Below are 17,780 nucleotides of genomic sequence, written 5' to 3'. Positions count from 1 at the left end.
TAAGGTCTGGGGAAGTATTGGTCTGACCTACGACCTTCTGATTTGATGTCGTCATTACGTCAAAAATAATGGAGAACGGCGCCGGTACAGTTTGGAACGATAAAGTCCTCGGTCTGGCTTGCATTTCGACTGAGAATCTAGCAGTAAAAAACAGTACCTTTACTTAGTCATTCGGGGCGGTGCGCTGTGCCCGATGACCGTGTCAGCGAAACATGTAGCATGACATACCTGTGCAATCTTTGTATGAGAACAGACTGTGGGCGCTGAAGAAAGATCGGTCGGAGTGATGCTTTTTTTGTCACCCAATCAGCTGACTGTCGTGGGTCTAGCTCCACCCGTACCGTACTTTAACATTACTCTGGTAACCCAAGGGAATTGTACTGAAAAATGAAACGATTGGGGATGGTTATTTTGGTACTATTCTTAATGGAATTGCAAAAAAATGGCATCTTTTATTTGGTTTTTATGACGCTCAACACTTACTATGACCTTTTTGCATCTTGCATAGCCCATATTATAAAAAACTAAAACTAAGCCTTTACAAAAACTAAAAACGAATAAAAACTAAAATTAACAAATTTTAAAAACAAAAAGTAAAAACTAAAGAAATACTAAAAATAATGAAAAATACAAAACTATTATAACCTTGGTGGGAACATGGCTGAAGATGTTTCAGTGATCACGCAACCAACTGCAATTTGCAAGGAGAAATTAAATGTCACTTCTTGGTCATGATTGCGTTAAAGTCGCCCCCAGTGCACCGTGGGGAAAAAAATCTGTTTGTATACGGTTCCCCCTTTTTTTTTTTTAAGATTCTTAAGTCATTGTTGATTTTAGACAAAAACAAAGCCAGCATTTCCAAACTTGTTCCAAAAGGAGTTGGAGTTCTTTTGTTTGTTTTATTTTTAAATTTTTTAACAACTACTAAGTGGTGTTGACGAAGGACCCCAAGCTGTCTTTTGCATGAGGCCCCCAAATTCCCTTGAAACGCCCCTGCTTATGACATGCGAAGCAACACACTCAAACGCAAAGCTCCAATGAATTAATGAACGAATGAATGAAAGAATGAGTAAATCTGACCACATTCAGTCTCCACACAGTCTGAACAGTCCTTTATTTGTTAAGGACATAGGAAAGGATTTGTCACAGACGGGGACATCCTTGACCACAACCTGCTGCTGCTGTCAGAGTCACCGTTAGCCTGCGATGTTAAATCAGAAAATATATGACGGAAATTATAGTTTTTTTTTTTCTCTTCAAACGCCTTAACTTGTTTCCGCTGCTTCTCCTTTAAATGTTATCTTGTGAAAAAAAAAAGCCCTGAAACAAAGCGCAGTCTTCTGGTAGCACCAGCTGCAGTGGACACCGTTGGACACACTCGTGTCTGTGTGGCAGTTAAAGTGGCTGCTGTCATCACACACAACCGCTCCACGGGAAAAATAAAGTCAGCACTTCACGAACTTCACCGCTTCAAGTTATTTATCAATATCACGAGGAAGACACATCATAATTGCGCTCAGAACATCACAGATAATGAAGCTTATCTACACGCCGCTGTCTGGTACTCACCTCAAACTCTCTCCGAATGACTTGATGAACCGGTGTCAATAGGCCTTAAATAAAGACGTTTCCACCTCCGGTACAGATATTTCAAAATAAAAATCTTCTTAAAACAACCACAGCATTGGTGAGTGTGAGTGGAGGAGGTACAGAAATCCTTTAATTCAGGGGGGTCTCAAACTCAAATGACCTAATTTATATGATGATATTTCACATCATTTCAAAATAAAAGTGCTTGTTTTGACATGGAATGATACATTGCTTACAATATAAACGTATTTTTGATGCAAAAGTAATGTTTTAATAGAAACAATAAAGACATAATCATAATTTGATAATAAGTGGCGGGCCAAATGAAATTGATGGGGGGGGGGGGGGGGGGGAATCTTGATTCCAGTCAAGATTCAAGAGGTTGATTTTTTTGTGCTTTTGTTTTGAAAACAATATCAATCAAATTCCGGTTTTATTCCTGTGGTTTTTTTCCGCCGCCTTCTCCAGAAACAAGTGGCTGCGCGTGCGTACATGATGATTCATTTTCTGACGAAGGCCACAATGAACGAGAATTTCCGCTGGGGTGATGATGATCGTCACCATCATCATCATCAAACCTCTGGGGCCCAGTCCAAACTTTAGAAATATTCCTAAAACAAACAAAAAAAAAGTAATGAATACATTCATTAATGTTTATTTATATTATTTACCCGTTACTAAGACTGGAGTAAGTCACGTAAACTGTATTCATGAAAATAACAAACCACAAATTTAAACTTAAAGGTACAATTTGTAAAATTAAGTAACATTTACAGGTGAAGATGCATGTCAAAACACAAAAGAAGTTTAGCTTGTCATTTATGGACAATTCACATATGAAAAATATACATATAATGTATATATGTATAATTATTTTTATCTTCAGTTTCTGCCAAATGAAAGTAATGTCATCTAAATTTTACAAGACCTCCAGGCTTACGAATATCAGCTCTTTGTTTGTAGTATCCATACGCCCTGGTGTTCCAGTTAGAGCAAATTGGATGTTTAAGTGTGTGGAAAATTGCTTATATGTCACATATTTGTAAAAAATAATATGGATAATCAAATTACCACATTGTCATGAGTTCATATTAGCACATAATTCACATTATTCATTCCACATTTTTACATTATCAACCAGTAGTAGTCTTCCACTTGTGCAGCTCTGTTTATAATAAAGGCTTTTCTGTGTAGTCACCTGGCTATTCCCCCCATTCACAATTAATTAGTCACTTAATATTTGAACCATTGCATCAGCTGACACACAAGAGACTCAGTGTTGTACTACTTGTTTGGCTGAAATGTGTTGATACTTTCTTTTTCAGTAAATTGAGAATAACGCTGTGACTCTAATTTTAACAGTGCTGTGTGTGGATGTTGGAGCTGTTAATTTGGAACCTCCCAAAGGGATTAATAAAGTCGTCTGTCTGTCTGTCTGTCTGCCTATTTAGACATTTTGAAGATACTTGAAGTCTTGTGTTTCCTTTTAAATGAGGATCTGATTTACACTTTTCACGGTGACATGTTGTAATCTTATTATATTAATACATTTAGAATAGAACAAAAATATTTTTGTGAAAAGAATCATAATTTAACTTTTAGAAGACGAAGGTTATATTGTAATTTGTCGAAATCATCTTGGCCAATAAAGTTTTGCATTTTGTAGCAGGTGTAACGTCATTATTGAAGGTGACGTCAATATGTAGCGGGAGTGACATCTATTGGTGACTTACTGTAATTGCAGGTGGAAATAATTACTATGTTTCAAATCTGATAATACAGCACCTTCTTTCTCTCTTTCGATATAAAAATGTGCTCATTTATGTGAGGTGTTACGGTACCAGTGCTTGTGGTGCACAAAATGGATAAGGGTTTTTTCATTTTCAGGTTATTACAATTCAGCAATATTTTCATTATTAATATACATAAATTGTTTGAAATATAACACAAAGACAGTGGGGAGGCAAAGAAGAAAAAATAAAATCAAAATATCAAATATCAAAACATTTATTATATATATATATATATATATATATATATATATATATATATATATATATATATATACTTGTTTTAATTGATAATTGGCAACTCAAATTCACCCCGCAATATATCGCGATGTTTCATGGTATCCACAGTTAAACTTTAATTCCTTTAATGTAGACTCACTTGACTGCAGTCCCGTGTCCCGTTATCTTCCACTGACATCACGGGTTTATGACTCATTCTCTGAGTCAACAAAATCATTCTCCACACATTTCTTGGTCGCGTCCGGTCACGGAGGCGATAAATGGTCATTGCTGGGGCTGGGGCTTCTGTAAGCTAACTGAGGAGCAGACTGGATTTGTCCGCCTTTGGTTGGCTGCTTTGATGTGAATATTCTGTCAATCTAAAAGTGAGAGGTCAGCGCAGCTACTAGCATACGATATTCGCAGGCTACACTGCTGCAGGACAACCCAGGAAGTCAACAAAGTTGCTCATTAGCACCAGTTTCCTTTCGGCAGTATAGCTGAACCGTCGGTATGAGTGCCGGCACCTCCTCGGTAAGATGACCGTTTCTTCCCCACCTTTGACATGACACTACTCTACTAATATATTAGCTTTAACCTCGCTGCCGTTCTCTCCCAAGCTAACTGTTAGCCGCCATGCTAACGCCGCTCGTTAACAGCCTGGTTATAGCACAATCATAACAACACAGCGAGCGTTAGCTGCACGCTAGCCCCCGCTTCTCTGTAATGTGTATTCGCTGACTTCACTGTATCCATTTTTAATGTGTTTATTTTGACGAGCTAACATATGCAGTGACGACTTATAAATTAAAGCGTTTAAATGGCTTAACTGCTGCAGCTTTAGTCTCAGTCATATCTTGATGCCTGCGAGACAAACAAAGAGAAAATAAATATGTCAGTATGTTGTTTACGCATAAACACAGTCAATGGTATTGATTAGGGGCGGGAATCACAGCGTAACTCATGATATGCTACGCGGACACATGGTCCACGATATCAATAATATCACGATAAAAAAATCAAAACGATGACATATTGTGATTTTTTTAGCGCTTTTGAGACACAAAGTATCGAAATAGTTTTTAGCATCCATGCATCTTCCACCTGTGGACAAGATCGGGATTAAAAGTGATCAAATGCTTTTCTTAATGTCACATGATTTAAATTGCAGCAAATAACTTCGCAGTGGAAGGTTTAATCTGACCAAAACTTGCAATAGTTGCTGTTGCTGAAGATGTCTATGTGAAAACATTCAATTTTGAAAACAGCGCCTTCTTGTGGTGATAGAAAACAAATTTTACAGGTTTTTTTTCTTCAATTTTGTATGTAACCTAAGTGATTATCGTATCCAACTCAAAATGGGTGAAATAAGGTAACAAGATGTGGTAGATGAATTGTTTTGAATAGCATGACTTTTATTAAAAGGTGTTGCTGTGGCAAAGTCGGATATTTGCACAAAACTGTCATAACGTCATTCGTCATTTATCTGTTCCACAGGGGAAATTCCTTCTCTGCATTCAGGCCATCCTGAAACCTTTGTAGATTTAAGAGCAGCAGGCTGTCACTGAGCAGTGCCTGGGGAGCAATGGGGGGTTGGGTACTTTGCTCAGCCCTTTTTTGACCTGGCGTGGTCTTGAACTGGCACTTGGCCATTTTTAATCAAACATCTGTGTTTTGAATTTGTTTTACAGACCATCGGGGAGTTATTCCTCATCCTCAGTGAGATGGGTTTCACAAAGGAACAGATCCAGGCCGCTGTGCAGGCGGGGCATTTCTCAGTGCCAGAGGCAGCTGAGTGGTGAGTTAAGTTGCCATTTGGTGTTGTCTTTCTCATTTTCAAAGAAAAAATCTTTACTAAATGCTGTGGTCCTTTCTTGTGTATTACTAGGCTCTTACAGGGTCAGTATCCACGGCACAAGTTGGTCAAGCAGTCACCGCAGCCTGCTGAGACAGCGTTTTCTGCTTTCAACCCACCTAAAGAGGCAACAGACACTTCCCAACAACAAGCATCTCCCACTGGCAGTCAAGGTATAGCACTATTACGTTTTGGCTCAACAGTCGTATCCTGGACTAGGTTGTCTGACCACTAACTATTCGATTGTCCCTGATTTTAACAGCGAGCCCTTCATTGGTGCTGAGACCATCAAAATCAGGCAACCTGTCCCCAGAGCCACTGCCCGTTGAGTCTCGCATCAAACAGGATAAAGGTGACTTTGAAGAGCAAGAAAGACAACGTGTTGCTCAGGAAGCCAGAGCAGAGAGAAGACAAAAGAAACAGGTCAGTGGTGGAGAAGGAAGCTGGCAAAAGAGAAAATATATCAGCAAACACATGATGAATATTTTTGTCGTGCCAGGAGCGAGAGTTGGTGTTGAAGCGGATAGCTGAGGATCGGAAGAGCTTACAGCAGAAGACCCAGACAGGCGCTGTCACAGAGACGTCACCTCCTAGTGGTCAAGGGCAGAGGCTCGGGGGACAGATTCAGACAAATGTCGATAACAACTGTGTCCTCATGGTAGGTCCATGAAGAACTTTATTTACTTGTTGGTTAATGGTTCATTTGTACATTTATAAATAAAACATTTTAATGTCACCCCGCCTTTCACCCTATATCAGCTGGGATTGGCACCAGTGCTCCCGGCAACCCTCATGTGGAGGATAAAGCAGTAGAAGATGAATGAATGAATGAATGAATGATAAAACACAATATCAATGCAAAGTAAAATATCAAAAACATAAAGACAAGTGTCATTTACCTAAATAATATCATGTACAAGCATGATATTGTTCTGTACTGTACATGTACATTGTTAAATGAATTGATCAAATCTTGTGTGAGAAGTATAAACAGGAATGACAGAGTTGTCATTTTTGTGTTCTGCTGCAGATTCGGCTGCCATCCGGCGAGTCAATCCGTGAACGCTTCCCGGCCGACGCCCCCCTCCGCAGCGTTGTGGAGCACATCTCCGGACGTCACCCTTCCCTCCTGTCCTTCTCTCTCCTCCAGGGTTTCCCTCGGAAACGTTTTGGGGAGGCAGAACTCGCATGCTCACTGCGCTCCCTTGGCCTAACGCCCAATGCTGCCCTGTGCATTCAAACCACTCCTCCAGAAACACCTCAGGAGCCACCAAATCCTGCAGATCCACCGCTAACGGTACAGAATGAGCCTCCTCCCTGTGCTGTGCCTCCTCAGCCTCAAATTCCCGTCCCGGAGGATTCGGGTCTTCCACCACCACTACCCAACCAAGTGTGGGAAGAAGCGGTGAATTACGCAGGGATTCCTGGAGCTGGTCCTTCACTGTCTGGGCCTTCACACTTCTGGGGTAAGTATGATATTATTATGTCAAAAAGAACATTGTGGGTATTTCTTTATCATTTTAATTAATTCCTCAGTATGACTTAATTAATGTTATGATTCTATAGGTTTCAATCTAGGCCACTTGGAGACGTATGACCCTTTTTCTGGCAGTTTTCTTGACTCTCAAATGATCCCGTTCACCTTTTTTCTCCCATCTTCCCTGTTGTAATTTGGACCCAAAAAAACTCCCAAACAACAAAAGATTGCCCAGTCCTTCCAAAACTGACCCAAAATCTGAAGATAAATTAAAATGAGACCGTGTTTTCACTTTCACCATCAGAAGTGCACCTGACCCTTTGTCACGACATGGTATATTTGGTGCTTAACAGGGCGAGGCAATAGGTTGGTTCCTGATAATGAAGAGGAAGCTGCTGCCATAGAGGTTGATGAAGACGAAGAACGTGAGGAAGAACCACCTTATGTGCTAAATGGTACTGTTCCCTTTGACTGGGCTTGTTACACACACACACACACACACACTCACTCGACCCACAATTCTGTTGTCTTTCCCTTCCTTTCTCCTCCCCTCTTTTCCACACCTCCACTTCTTCATCCACAACTAACTATTAACTTATAGTACACTAACTTGTGAACTGTACATTGTATAAGTTTCCCAGTGTTCAGAACATAAGACCCTGTCCCAGTAACATGTTTCATGCGTAACAAAGATTAGGATTAGGACATATAGGTGAATGCCCCTTTCTGTCAAACATGCAGCTCAAAACTCCTGAGCCTCGCCAATCAGAGCCGAGTTCCTTAAGTGATTAAAGCTGGACAGCCAATCATAAAGATTATGTGGTTGTGATATAGTACTTTCTTTTCACTTTGACTGGCTTGTTTAGTGTTTTAGATGAGTTTATGCTTGTGGTCTAATGTTGTCACTGTCAATTTGTACAGAAATGCCGAGGCTGCCTTTCTTTCCGGAGAACAGGATTCGAGGAGGATTTGAGCCAAGGCATCACTGGCCAGAGCAAGGCAATCGACTCAGGTGGGTGTCTAGAAGGTGTACTCCAGTCTTATTTACATCAAACTGTAATGTGTGTGTGTGTGTGAAAGACAGTTGTGTGCATGTTTCAGGGAGGCTGCAGCAGACGACCAAGCAGTTCCCGAGGATGCGGGAGGTCAGGTTGCACCTGGAGCTGCAGGTTTGGCAGCAGTTGAACGTCTTCAAAGAGCTGCGCAGCAAGACGACCCCAGTGCCTCACAGGGGCAGCCGTCGCCTCCTAAAAGGCCCTACAGGACACTCAGCGTACCATCTCTATGTGCCTTGGCTACCCGTGCGACCGTGCACCTCATGACCAGTGAGAGACCACAGAGAATCCAACAGTACCATTCTGTGATTTTCAGTCAACTGTGTCTCATTGTTTACTCACTGTGGTCCTCACTCTCTCAGCTCCCAGCATGCAGTACAGCAGTAGTCTGGCATGTCTGACCCCTGAGCTAGCAGAGCTTCTGCTCAACCACATGTCCCGCGAAAGGCTTCTTCGTCCACGCACCCTGGAGCTCTTCTTCGGCTGCCCATTGCAGAAATTTGTTCTTAACTGCTACCCGTACTCCACCAACGAGCTCCTGCGGCAGTTGAGGGCCTTTACGGTACTCAAGCACCTGAGTCTCGTCAACTCGCCTCTCATCACAGGTACAGGTTTTCATCCTAGAAAGTAGTTTCTACATGAGAACAACTGTTTTCTTTAACTCCTGAACTCCTTCTATTTAGACTCTGGTCTGTCAATCTTGTCCAGCCTGGTCAAACTCCAGTACCTGAACCTCTCTTCCTGCAGCAAACTGACCGACTCCTGTCTGCAGCACATCACAGGTCAGTGCTTTGAACGAGGCTCAGACACTTGTAATACGGGGAAAACACATTACGTAACACTGCTTCAATAGTAGTTACAGTTCCGTGCAAGAATGCAAGTCCCTCTAGCCTAAGCTGCTCTGAGTCAAAGACTTGGTGTTTTTTCCCCTTTGTGATCTTCTTGCACATCATAGTTGTTTTTCCATTTTCCTGTGGCTCTTTAAAGGTTTGAAGAGTTTGTCTCTCCTGTTTCTGGACCAGACCAAAGTGAGCGATGCTGGGATGGTGATGTACCTCCAGTCGGCTCCGTCCTGCCTCATTCAGCTCAGCCTGAATGAGACGGCAGTGACTGAAGCTACGCTGGCAGTCCTTCCTGCCTGTGTGCCACACCTGCGACACCTCAGCATCAAGCTGACGGAGGTACTTCAGCCCTGCTGGGCACAGACCAGGCCATCGTTTTCAATGCAGACGTTCAGCAGTTAGTCCTTACTGCCTTTTGATGTACTGTTTCTTTTCAACCTCTTGTTTTGCTGTGTCTTGTTTCCTCAGATTAAGAATATCTCCGCTCTGGCAGAGCTGCCCTGCCTGCAGACACTCAACCTGGATGGAACTGGCGTGACAGAGGAGTCACTGATGCACATCGCCACCCTCCCTGCCCTGTCCTCCCTCAGTTTGGGGGGAATTCGCTTTCACGATGGCAACAATGCCCTGCAGATCATCTCAGGTGAGTAACTGGGAATGAACGATCATAAATGAGCAGACAAAGTGTTTGTCAAATCAAACTTATAGAAAGGCTTCTACCTTCCTTCCAGGTCTAAAGTTGACCCACCTCATCCTCCCTGGACGCTTCTTTGTGAACGACATTGGGCTGTCTCACCTCTCCAATCTGTCCCTGCTCTTAGAGCTGGACCTGAAGGATTACAACCAAGTCACAGATGAAGGAATTAAACACCTCTCCTCCTTGACTAAGTCAGTACCATACCATTCTACCTTACACATTACAACCAAACAGGTGTCTTGAGTACCATCACAACAGCCACGTTGACACAGATACTGTGTTTTATGTATGCAGGCTGAGGAAGCTGTCACTCAGTAACACTCAGGTGACAGATGCCGGACTTCCGTCTCTGCATGTGCTGCACAAACTGCAGGATCTGTGTTTGGACCAGACGGCCGTCACCAGCCGAGGAGTGGCCGAACTTATCGTCTGTCTGCCGCACCTTGAGGTGAGACACTGGTCATTCTGATTTTAGGATTTTGAATTTACCAACGACAACATCGAATGCAACAAACATCGCCGCCCATACCAGTTGACCAACAAATGTGTGAACTGTCAGTCAGCTGAGGAAGTTCCCACAGATACAGATGTTTTAAAATTGGTTCATGCGTCATGTTTATGTGGGAGTCGTCGTTCTTAATTTACAAATTTAACTTCCGCTTGTACACATATATATAGAATACATACTCTGCTTTCATTAAACGTGTTTAATACTTGTTTTGAAATCGAGAAGCCTCTGATACGTCCAATGACGCTAAGTGCAAAGTGCGCCTGTTAATCCCTCACACTACAGGATAATCTGTTAAAATCAACCCATCGCTGTTGGAAGGGCCAGCTGGGGATCGAAATCTGTCCAATTATCCTCTGGTGTGGGGCAGGCATAAGAAAATTAAGACATTATTCTTTGCATGGTTGTGTGGTGATGTTTAATGTTTGTTTTTTTCAGGTGTTAGGGTTAGCCAACACTCGGGTGGGAGACTCTGTAGTGAAGAGAGGTTTGATCCGCTGTAATCAGCTGGTTAAGATTAACCTCAAACGGACACGAATCACAGACCGCGGTAAGGTGACACACGCTGAACCAAATATTTCATTGTGAGCTTATTTGTAAAACATTTTAATTGATGGTATTTTTTGTCTTTAGGTCTTAAGTTTCTTAAACACATGCACCTGGCTCGGGTGAATCTGGACTTCACTGGTGTCAGCCTGATTGGGATCGCGAACCTCCTCTCTTTCTCCAACATCAGCAACATACAGGCCTGCCACACTCGCACCATCCCACCTGATGAGGTGTCAGATGAGGAATGGGAAGCCCAGTGAGCATCACTACCTTCGACTGGTCCTCGCATATTATCCCCGAGAGCGCCGTCGCCGACTGTTGCGGTCCTCTTTTAACCCCCGCTGCCTCCAGCCTCACCTGGAAACAGCGTAACGAAAGCACTCCAACTTGCACCGTTTCAACTGCAGCTAGTGCCACTAATGGGTCAGACATGCATGCCAAGTTGAAACCTTTAACAGGAGGCTTGTGTTTAACAGTTAGGCCACATGTTTACATACTGTATATAGAATCAGTATTTACTTGCAGCTTTTCTGGAGAAGGCCACCTGACAAACTTCGGAGCTTTAAGTGCAGACCTGTACGTTGGAGACGGCAGTTTCTCTTGGCTGGCGCAAAAACATTTACTTTTTGTTGGTAATGCAACATAACGGCATGGATTTTCAGACTTAAAACATTAAATGATTAATCAGTGAACTAATTAATTCAACATAAGGTGGTTGATAATTTGGTAGATATTAAGGCATATGATTTCTTTTCAGTCATTCTTTGATCACTAGTATTAGAACATTGGACATCTCAGTTCATGATAGATTAGTTGGTTGATCTATTAGTACATGCAAGACCTTCTGGTACAAGCTAGAGCATGACCAGTTTTGAAACCATCATGTTCAACACTTGTTATTTAGCATTTGTAAAATTCAGTTTATCATGGATTTGATCTCCACTGCTTTAAGTTTAAATTAAAAATATTTATGGTTTTGTTTGCCATTAAATGTCCAACATCATGTTTTCATTCCAGTTTTAATCCCTCTAAAAAGGTCCGGACAACATTTTGAAATCACACCTGTATGCATTTCACCTGGCTTGCTGTAGTTTAATTGCATCCCGGAGATGCATTGGCCTCATGTTTGTGCAAGAATCCTTCAGATTCTTTTGTTAGTTTGCCAAGAAATACCAATATTCATTTTGGCAGTAAAGCTATTTAGTTACCTGGAGAACTGGCGAGAGAAATACTTAGTCATAAAACTGTATCGATAGGATCTATGCAGCCATGCAGCTTACATCAGAATCCAAAGCGATTTCGTTTCACATGTAGTTTTGTCCTCTTGTTTACAGAGATGTAAAATAGTTTATTTTCCCTTAAAGCTTTTTGATTTGTGGATACGACCACTGTATTCATCAGGGTTGAAGAAGAATAAAAGGTTTTCTCAATCTAAATACCATTTGTAATGTTCTGTTTATTCAGACAAACCCTTTATTGCATTACATTGTTAAATAAGGCCGAAATGTTTTACATGGAACAAAAGTCAACTTTTAAATATCATAAAATATGACCTAAAAGCTGCTGCATACATGGCAGGGGGAAAAAAACAGAACATTTGGAAAAATAAAACTTCTCTATGAACACAGCACGATGGAATGCATTCAAAATGCACCAAGATGGTTCAGGTGAAATCAGCCAATCAAGAGTGCAGCCTGAGGTGAAGGGAGTGGGGTTGGGTTTAGCAAGATGCAGCACTGTGAAACCGAAAACTGAAAATAACCAGTACAATATGTTGAAGAGACGTGTTCAATAAGATGCATAAGAGATTGTTTCAGTTCTGGTTGGGATGTTTCCTGCAGTGCAAACCTGTCTCAGCCTTCTGTGAGCTCGTAGATCAAATGCATGACGCAGGACAAAAGGAGTGGGCTCGGTGTGCGGCGGTTTCAGATGTCATGCGCTTGATTTTCAATCTTTGATTTCAAGTGCTCCTTGTAGGCCAGGATGTCCCGTTTCCACTTTGTGATGGTTTGGTTCTCACACACCCAGATCTCATTAGCCACCTGGCATAGAGAAGATGGAGATTATAATGATGCCGGTCATAATGATGTTTTACTTATTTGTTGAACAAACATACACAGATCCATGTAATCGTAATCCGTACCTGTTGAATTAGCCTGAAGTCGTGGCTGACTAGCATCATGCCGCCATCAAACTCATTGACTGCGTCTGCCAATGCATCAATAGTCTCGATATCCAAGTGATTGGTGGGCTCATCAAGGAACAACATGTGAGGGTTTTGCCAGGCTAGCCAGGCAAAACACACCCGACACTTCTGACCATCCGACAGGTTCCTGATGGGACTGACCTAGAAGATGGTTTCAGGTGTTAATCCCCGAGGATTCTTCTTTGCTCTTTAACCATTAAGTACATTTCAGAAAAAGTAATTCCCACCTGCTGTTTTCCCGTCAGGCCATAGCGACCAATGATCTTCCTCATGTCTTCCTTTTCTTTGATATCAGGGTAACACTTCATCATGTACTCCAGAGGAGACAGGTCCAGCTCCAGCTGTTCCGTTAGGTGCTGGAATATACACATTGGTAGATGTAAAAATGTACTGTTTCTTAGGAAATGCTTTGATTTTATCCAAGATTTAGATGTAATGCACTGTATGATTTACCTGATGATATCTGCCAATCTTGACGTGAGAATGTTTGCGGATCATGCCGTCAGTGGGTAGGAGCTAAAACAAGAAAATACAAGACATTAGCAACTCTAAAGAGACAAAGGGAAAAAAAAAACATTTTTTGTCAGACCCTGGAAAAAGGAACTTAAACCAACCTCTCCCATCAGCAGCTTCAGTAATGTCGACTTTCCTGCTCCATTAGGCCCCACCAGAGCTACTCGTGTATCCAAGTCAATCCCAAACTCAAGGTCTTTATATATGTGTGGCTACAGGGAACATTTAACAGGTGGGTGAGACTGAGAATATCAACCCATACATACAGTGAACACGCTACAATACCAAGTATACTCACTGTGTCGTCACTGTACTTGAAGCTCACATTCTGAACCATGATAACAGGAGGAGGAATCTTCCCACAGGGAGGAAAACAAAATGACAGAGTCTGTGGGGGATTGAGAGAAGCGTTAATATCAAATGTTTGTGTCACTGGGTCAAAACCTGCTGAGCTTTTATACCAGTACTACCAGCCTACGAATCTAAAACCAACGATAATACAATACCTTGTCATTCACAACTTTTTCAGTCAAGCCTGATGCCACCATCTTCTGCAGTGTCTTCTCTTTGCTCTGTGCCTGTCGTGCCAGTTTTGCAGAGCCGTGACCAAACCTGGCTATGTAATTCTGGAGGAGAGTGGTGTAAATGGAACATTGAGTGTGGGACTCTCTGAATCATACGACTGCGAAGAATGTGTAAGGTTTGACATGTAAGGTTTTTCCCTGCCAACTGATTAGGTTTGCTGTAGCCTTAACTCTTGTCAGGTTGATTGTGAAACAGCAACTATTTTATATATTGAGTTTAAAATGCACATATTCCAGTAAAGCCCTAAAATACAACATTCTATGAGCGTGGAATTTTCCTGTACCTTCATGTGTGCTATCTGGTCCTGTTCCCAGTTGAAGCGCTTCATCTGATTCTCTTCCAGCTCCTCCCTGGTCTTCACATACTGGTCATAGTTACCCTTAAAACAAAAATAGATTTGCATGGTCATCCAACCGGCCTTCCCACAGACATTAATAGTAACAGCCTATTAACAGTTTCCTTATTTAGCATAATGAGATCAAAGAGGGTACAGTTTAAGAGACTAGACTTCCAAGGCTTCCAGGCTGTTAAAGCCTTCTGGCAATGAGTCATTTTGTTTTAAGACACCACGAGAGACCTTGGGTCAAGTAGTCTTACCGTGTAATACTTCAGTTTTCGCTGATGTAGGTGAATGATGTTGGTGCACACGCCATTCAGGAAGTCTTGAGAGTGTGAGATGAGCACAAGGATTCGTTTGAACCTGAATAGAACCACAAAAGGTTTAATTCATAACCAATTTCATAAACATGGTAATCACATAGGTAACTAATTTGACTAATGAAGACATAAAAATAATGTGGGACTCACGTCTTGAGCTCTTCTTCCAACCACACACAAGCATCCAGGTCCAAGTGGTTTGTGGGCTCATCCAGCAACAACATGAAGGGTTTGATGAACAAAGCTCTGCAAAAACAATGTAGACACTCATGTAAAATTAAATAAAATGTTTATACATTTTATTTATACACTAAATGAAACAAGTATGTTCAAATAATTTAAGAATCATCTACTATGAACAATTTAACAGTACTTGGCACAAAGCAGCTTACATATATTAGTGAATAATGTCAATATAAACTTTGTTTTCACCTAGCTAGAGCAACTCGCATCCTCCATCCTCCACTGAAGTCCTTTAGTTTTTTATGCTGCATAGCAGCAGTGAAACCCAGACCGTGGAGGATCCGCGAGGCTCGCACCTCTGCCTTGTCTGCGTCCAGCTCTTCGAGACGCTCATACAGTTCCATCAGCTTCTCGCATTCAGCTACAAATGGAAAGACATACATTTACCATCGACTTCAATGGCATAAGTACCTGCAAGACAGCTCATTCTTGTGCCCTCTGCAGTTTATTATTGCATATTGAAAATCACAAGTAACTCACAGTCCTCATGGGCAAGTCTCTCCGCTTCCTTCTCCAGCATGATCCTCTGCTCATCAACCTCCATGACACACTGCAGAGCCGTCTTTTCACTGGGGGACATCTCCCGGGTCAAGTGGTAAATATCTATGTGCTCTGGAATGGGAATCTCTCGATGCCCAATGGCTGCAAGTAGCATGGATTTTCCTGAAACAAAATAATAATTTTAATGGCTTTTTCTTTTAAGCCTCCTACAACTCTAGCAGTTCAAAATGTCTTGAAGAGGTCCATGATTGTCAGAAAACACCGTGTCCATCTATAAATAGAGATACCACTGCAAATGTACTACGTTTGATGAACCAAATACCTGTGCCGTTAAGTCCGATGAGGCCATAGCGTCTGCCTGAGTTGAGCTCCAGGCTGGTGTCCGCAAGCAGCTCCTGCCCATGGAAGGTGAGCGACAGGCTGCTAACGTGAACATCGGTGCTGTTGGGGTGCGAAGCAAGAACACCTGTCACAGCCCGTGCCTCGGTCTTCCGGAGCTCAAACTCATCCAGCTCCTGGGTCAAACTGACAATGTCTGTCAAACAAAATCGAGACAAACTTTTCACTTATGGACAAAAGGTTAGACACAGGTTCAACGGTTTTCACCGCAACCAAACCTTTAACAGTAAGTAAAAATAAAATAAAAATCAGTGCACCCCTCACCATTGCTTTCTGCTCCATTTTGCTGGGTCTCTGGTTGGTCACCATCTTCATCAGATTTCTTGGTACGTTGGCGAGCTTTAGCAGCCTCCTTCTTCTTTGCTGCCTTCTTCTTGGCCAAGTCGGATGGCATGGTTGTGCAGAGCTAACAAAGAGGACACATATTACTCTCAACATCAGATATCAGAATGTACCTTGATTCCAAGGCAGATGTCCGTAAAGGACAGACCTATATCTGATAAACCACTGACAACCAACACATTTTGGTCTCAATTCCCTGGATCTCAACAAGCAGTCCAGGAAATTAAGACCAGTCAGTGAGTGTAATGCACACAAAAGACAGATAAGAGGAAGAACAAACTATAGAACGCCATATTTAAAAAAATTAACACATTTACATAAATTACTTCTTGATTGCCTACAAAAGCTGATAAATTTAAATAGGCTGTATTTTACACTTACACCCCGCTGTTCTGGTCTTTAAATATTTGACATTTTCCCTGTATGTTTTTATACAACAGCAAGATTATAGATATATAACCAGTTACATGTTGGCAGCATAACACTGGATAAAAATGACTCATCGCTGACAGAAACTGGTGGGAATACCCAAGTACCGGTGAAGCATCGTCACTAATGTATTGCGTAAAGAATCATCCGATTCATCTCATGTCTGGTTTCTAATAATACGAACACCGCTCGGTCGATCTTCATTTAATAGCAAAGGCCTGATACAGTTAACGGAACAGTGTGACGAACTGTAAAACGTAGAGGAAATGCTAACCCCTTTCAGTCCCACCTGCTAACACGTTGTCCTCCTCACGTAATACAGCCCGGCTGTTCGCGGCTATCGAAGCTAATGCCGCTAACAATGGCAGTACATCTTTATCCCACGTCAGAATGTCGAGTTGGCGACATGACTAGGTCAGGACAGTCGACGCATTGTGCCACAAAGGTGTCACACAAGAGAGGCAACTTATGTCTATTATATATATATATATGTATTTAAAAACTGTTCGCTAATTGAGTTAGCCTCCTAGCTAAGCTAATAGCGGCAATGACCAACCATTCACGGGCCCGTGCCGCTAAAGCTCACTTGACGCAAGGCCCAACTAGCTATGGCAAGCACTGAAGGCGGCTAATTCGGCGAATAACGAACGTTTTTTAAGCCGGTGTTTTGTTCTTATGAACTGTGTGTGTGTCCCCTATTTGAGTGTGAATTGTCAGACCGCGTTAATATCGCTCTTACCTTGAAAATCAGTACCGGTCTACGGAGCACACCGACGTCTCGTGTCCAATTTTTTGCCGGGTGGATGAAGGCGCACGCCGGATCGCCAGACTAACCATATATGGACAAGAAGGGCGGAGAAAAGATATAGCCCCGCCCCTCAATATGGGCAATAAAATGTATACGTAGTCCTCACACTAGAGCAAGATTTCATTCACATAATTGTTTTTTGTTTTTTAATGAACATGTAATGTTATTATAATATATATATATGTATATATTTATGCTGAAATTAACTCCCTGGTTTTTCATTAATTAATCTACATGAATTGGTAATGAATGCAGTGGGGGCCTGAGCACAGATTTAAGGTCCAATGTTTAACACTTCAGAGTGTTAATTTGCAGAAATGTAATATACTAGCCATAAGTAATTTGTATAATGAGTGTACATCACTTTTGCTTTCAAGAGGTCACCATCTTGCAAAGTCATGTTTCTACATCACAAAGACATGGTGTGCCTTTCATGTTTTCAACTAAAAGCTTACAACAAAAATTACATTCTTTCTGCTACATGAAAGCCACCATAAAGGTGGGGAGTTGTCTGG

General features: G+C 41.9%; 3 protein-coding genes across 3 annotated transcripts in view; 1 reads left to right on the top strand and 2 right to left on the bottom strand.

Annotated features, from left to right (window-relative positions):
* slc4a2b (solute carrier family 4 member 2b) overlaps positions 1-1,623 on the bottom strand; it is a 41,946-nt gene extending 40,323 nt beyond the window's left edge. Inside the window, exon 1 of the mRNA XM_058630374.1 lies at positions 1,570-1,623. The gene's annotated coding sequence lies outside the window, so the exon portion shown is untranslated. The remainder of the gene's footprint in view (positions 1-1,569) is intronic.
* Positions 1,624-3,883: 2,260 nt separating this feature from the next.
* Positions 3,884-12,018, top strand: si:ch73-173p19.1 (uncharacterized). Its single transcript, XM_058630412.1, has 17 exons — positions 3,884-4,133; positions 5,291-5,397; positions 5,488-5,627; positions 5,717-5,877; positions 5,954-6,112; positions 6,485-6,920; positions 7,285-7,386; positions 7,853-7,943; positions 8,033-8,256; positions 8,349-8,591; positions 8,670-8,768; positions 8,974-9,167; positions 9,297-9,471; positions 9,560-9,716; positions 9,820-9,973; positions 10,472-10,583; positions 10,667-12,018. Exons 1-17 carry the CDS (start codon positions 4,113-4,115, stop codon positions 10,840-10,842), a joined length of 2,751 nt encoding a protein of 916 aa, XP_058486395.1. The 5' UTR covers positions 3,884-4,112; the 3' UTR covers positions 10,843-12,018.
* abcf2b (ATP-binding cassette, sub-family F (GCN20), member 2b) lies at positions 12,019-17,355 on the bottom strand. The gene is made up of 15 exons (XM_058630424.1): positions 17,197-17,355; positions 15,951-16,092; positions 15,610-15,822; positions 15,267-15,449; positions 14,976-15,147; positions 14,694-14,789; positions 14,484-14,586; positions 14,170-14,265; positions 13,808-13,927; positions 13,600-13,689; positions 13,403-13,513; positions 13,242-13,304; positions 13,016-13,144; positions 12,726-12,929; positions 12,019-12,624 (listed from the first exon to the last, which is right to left on the bottom strand). Exons 2-15 carry the CDS (start codon positions 16,078-16,080, stop codon positions 12,508-12,510), a joined length of 1,827 nt encoding a protein of 608 aa, XP_058486407.1. The 5' UTR covers positions 16,081-16,092; positions 17,197-17,355; the 3' UTR covers positions 12,019-12,507.
* Between the last annotated feature and the right edge of the window lie 425 nt (positions 17,356-17,780).

Source organism: Solea solea, chromosome 1 (genome assembly GCF_958295425.1).
Source record: "Solea solea chromosome 1, fSolSol10.1, whole genome shotgun sequence".
Taxonomy (NCBI): Eukaryota; Metazoa; Chordata; class Actinopteri; order Pleuronectiformes; family Soleidae; genus Solea; species Solea solea.
This window is presented reverse-complemented; position numbering and strand designations above follow the sequence as displayed.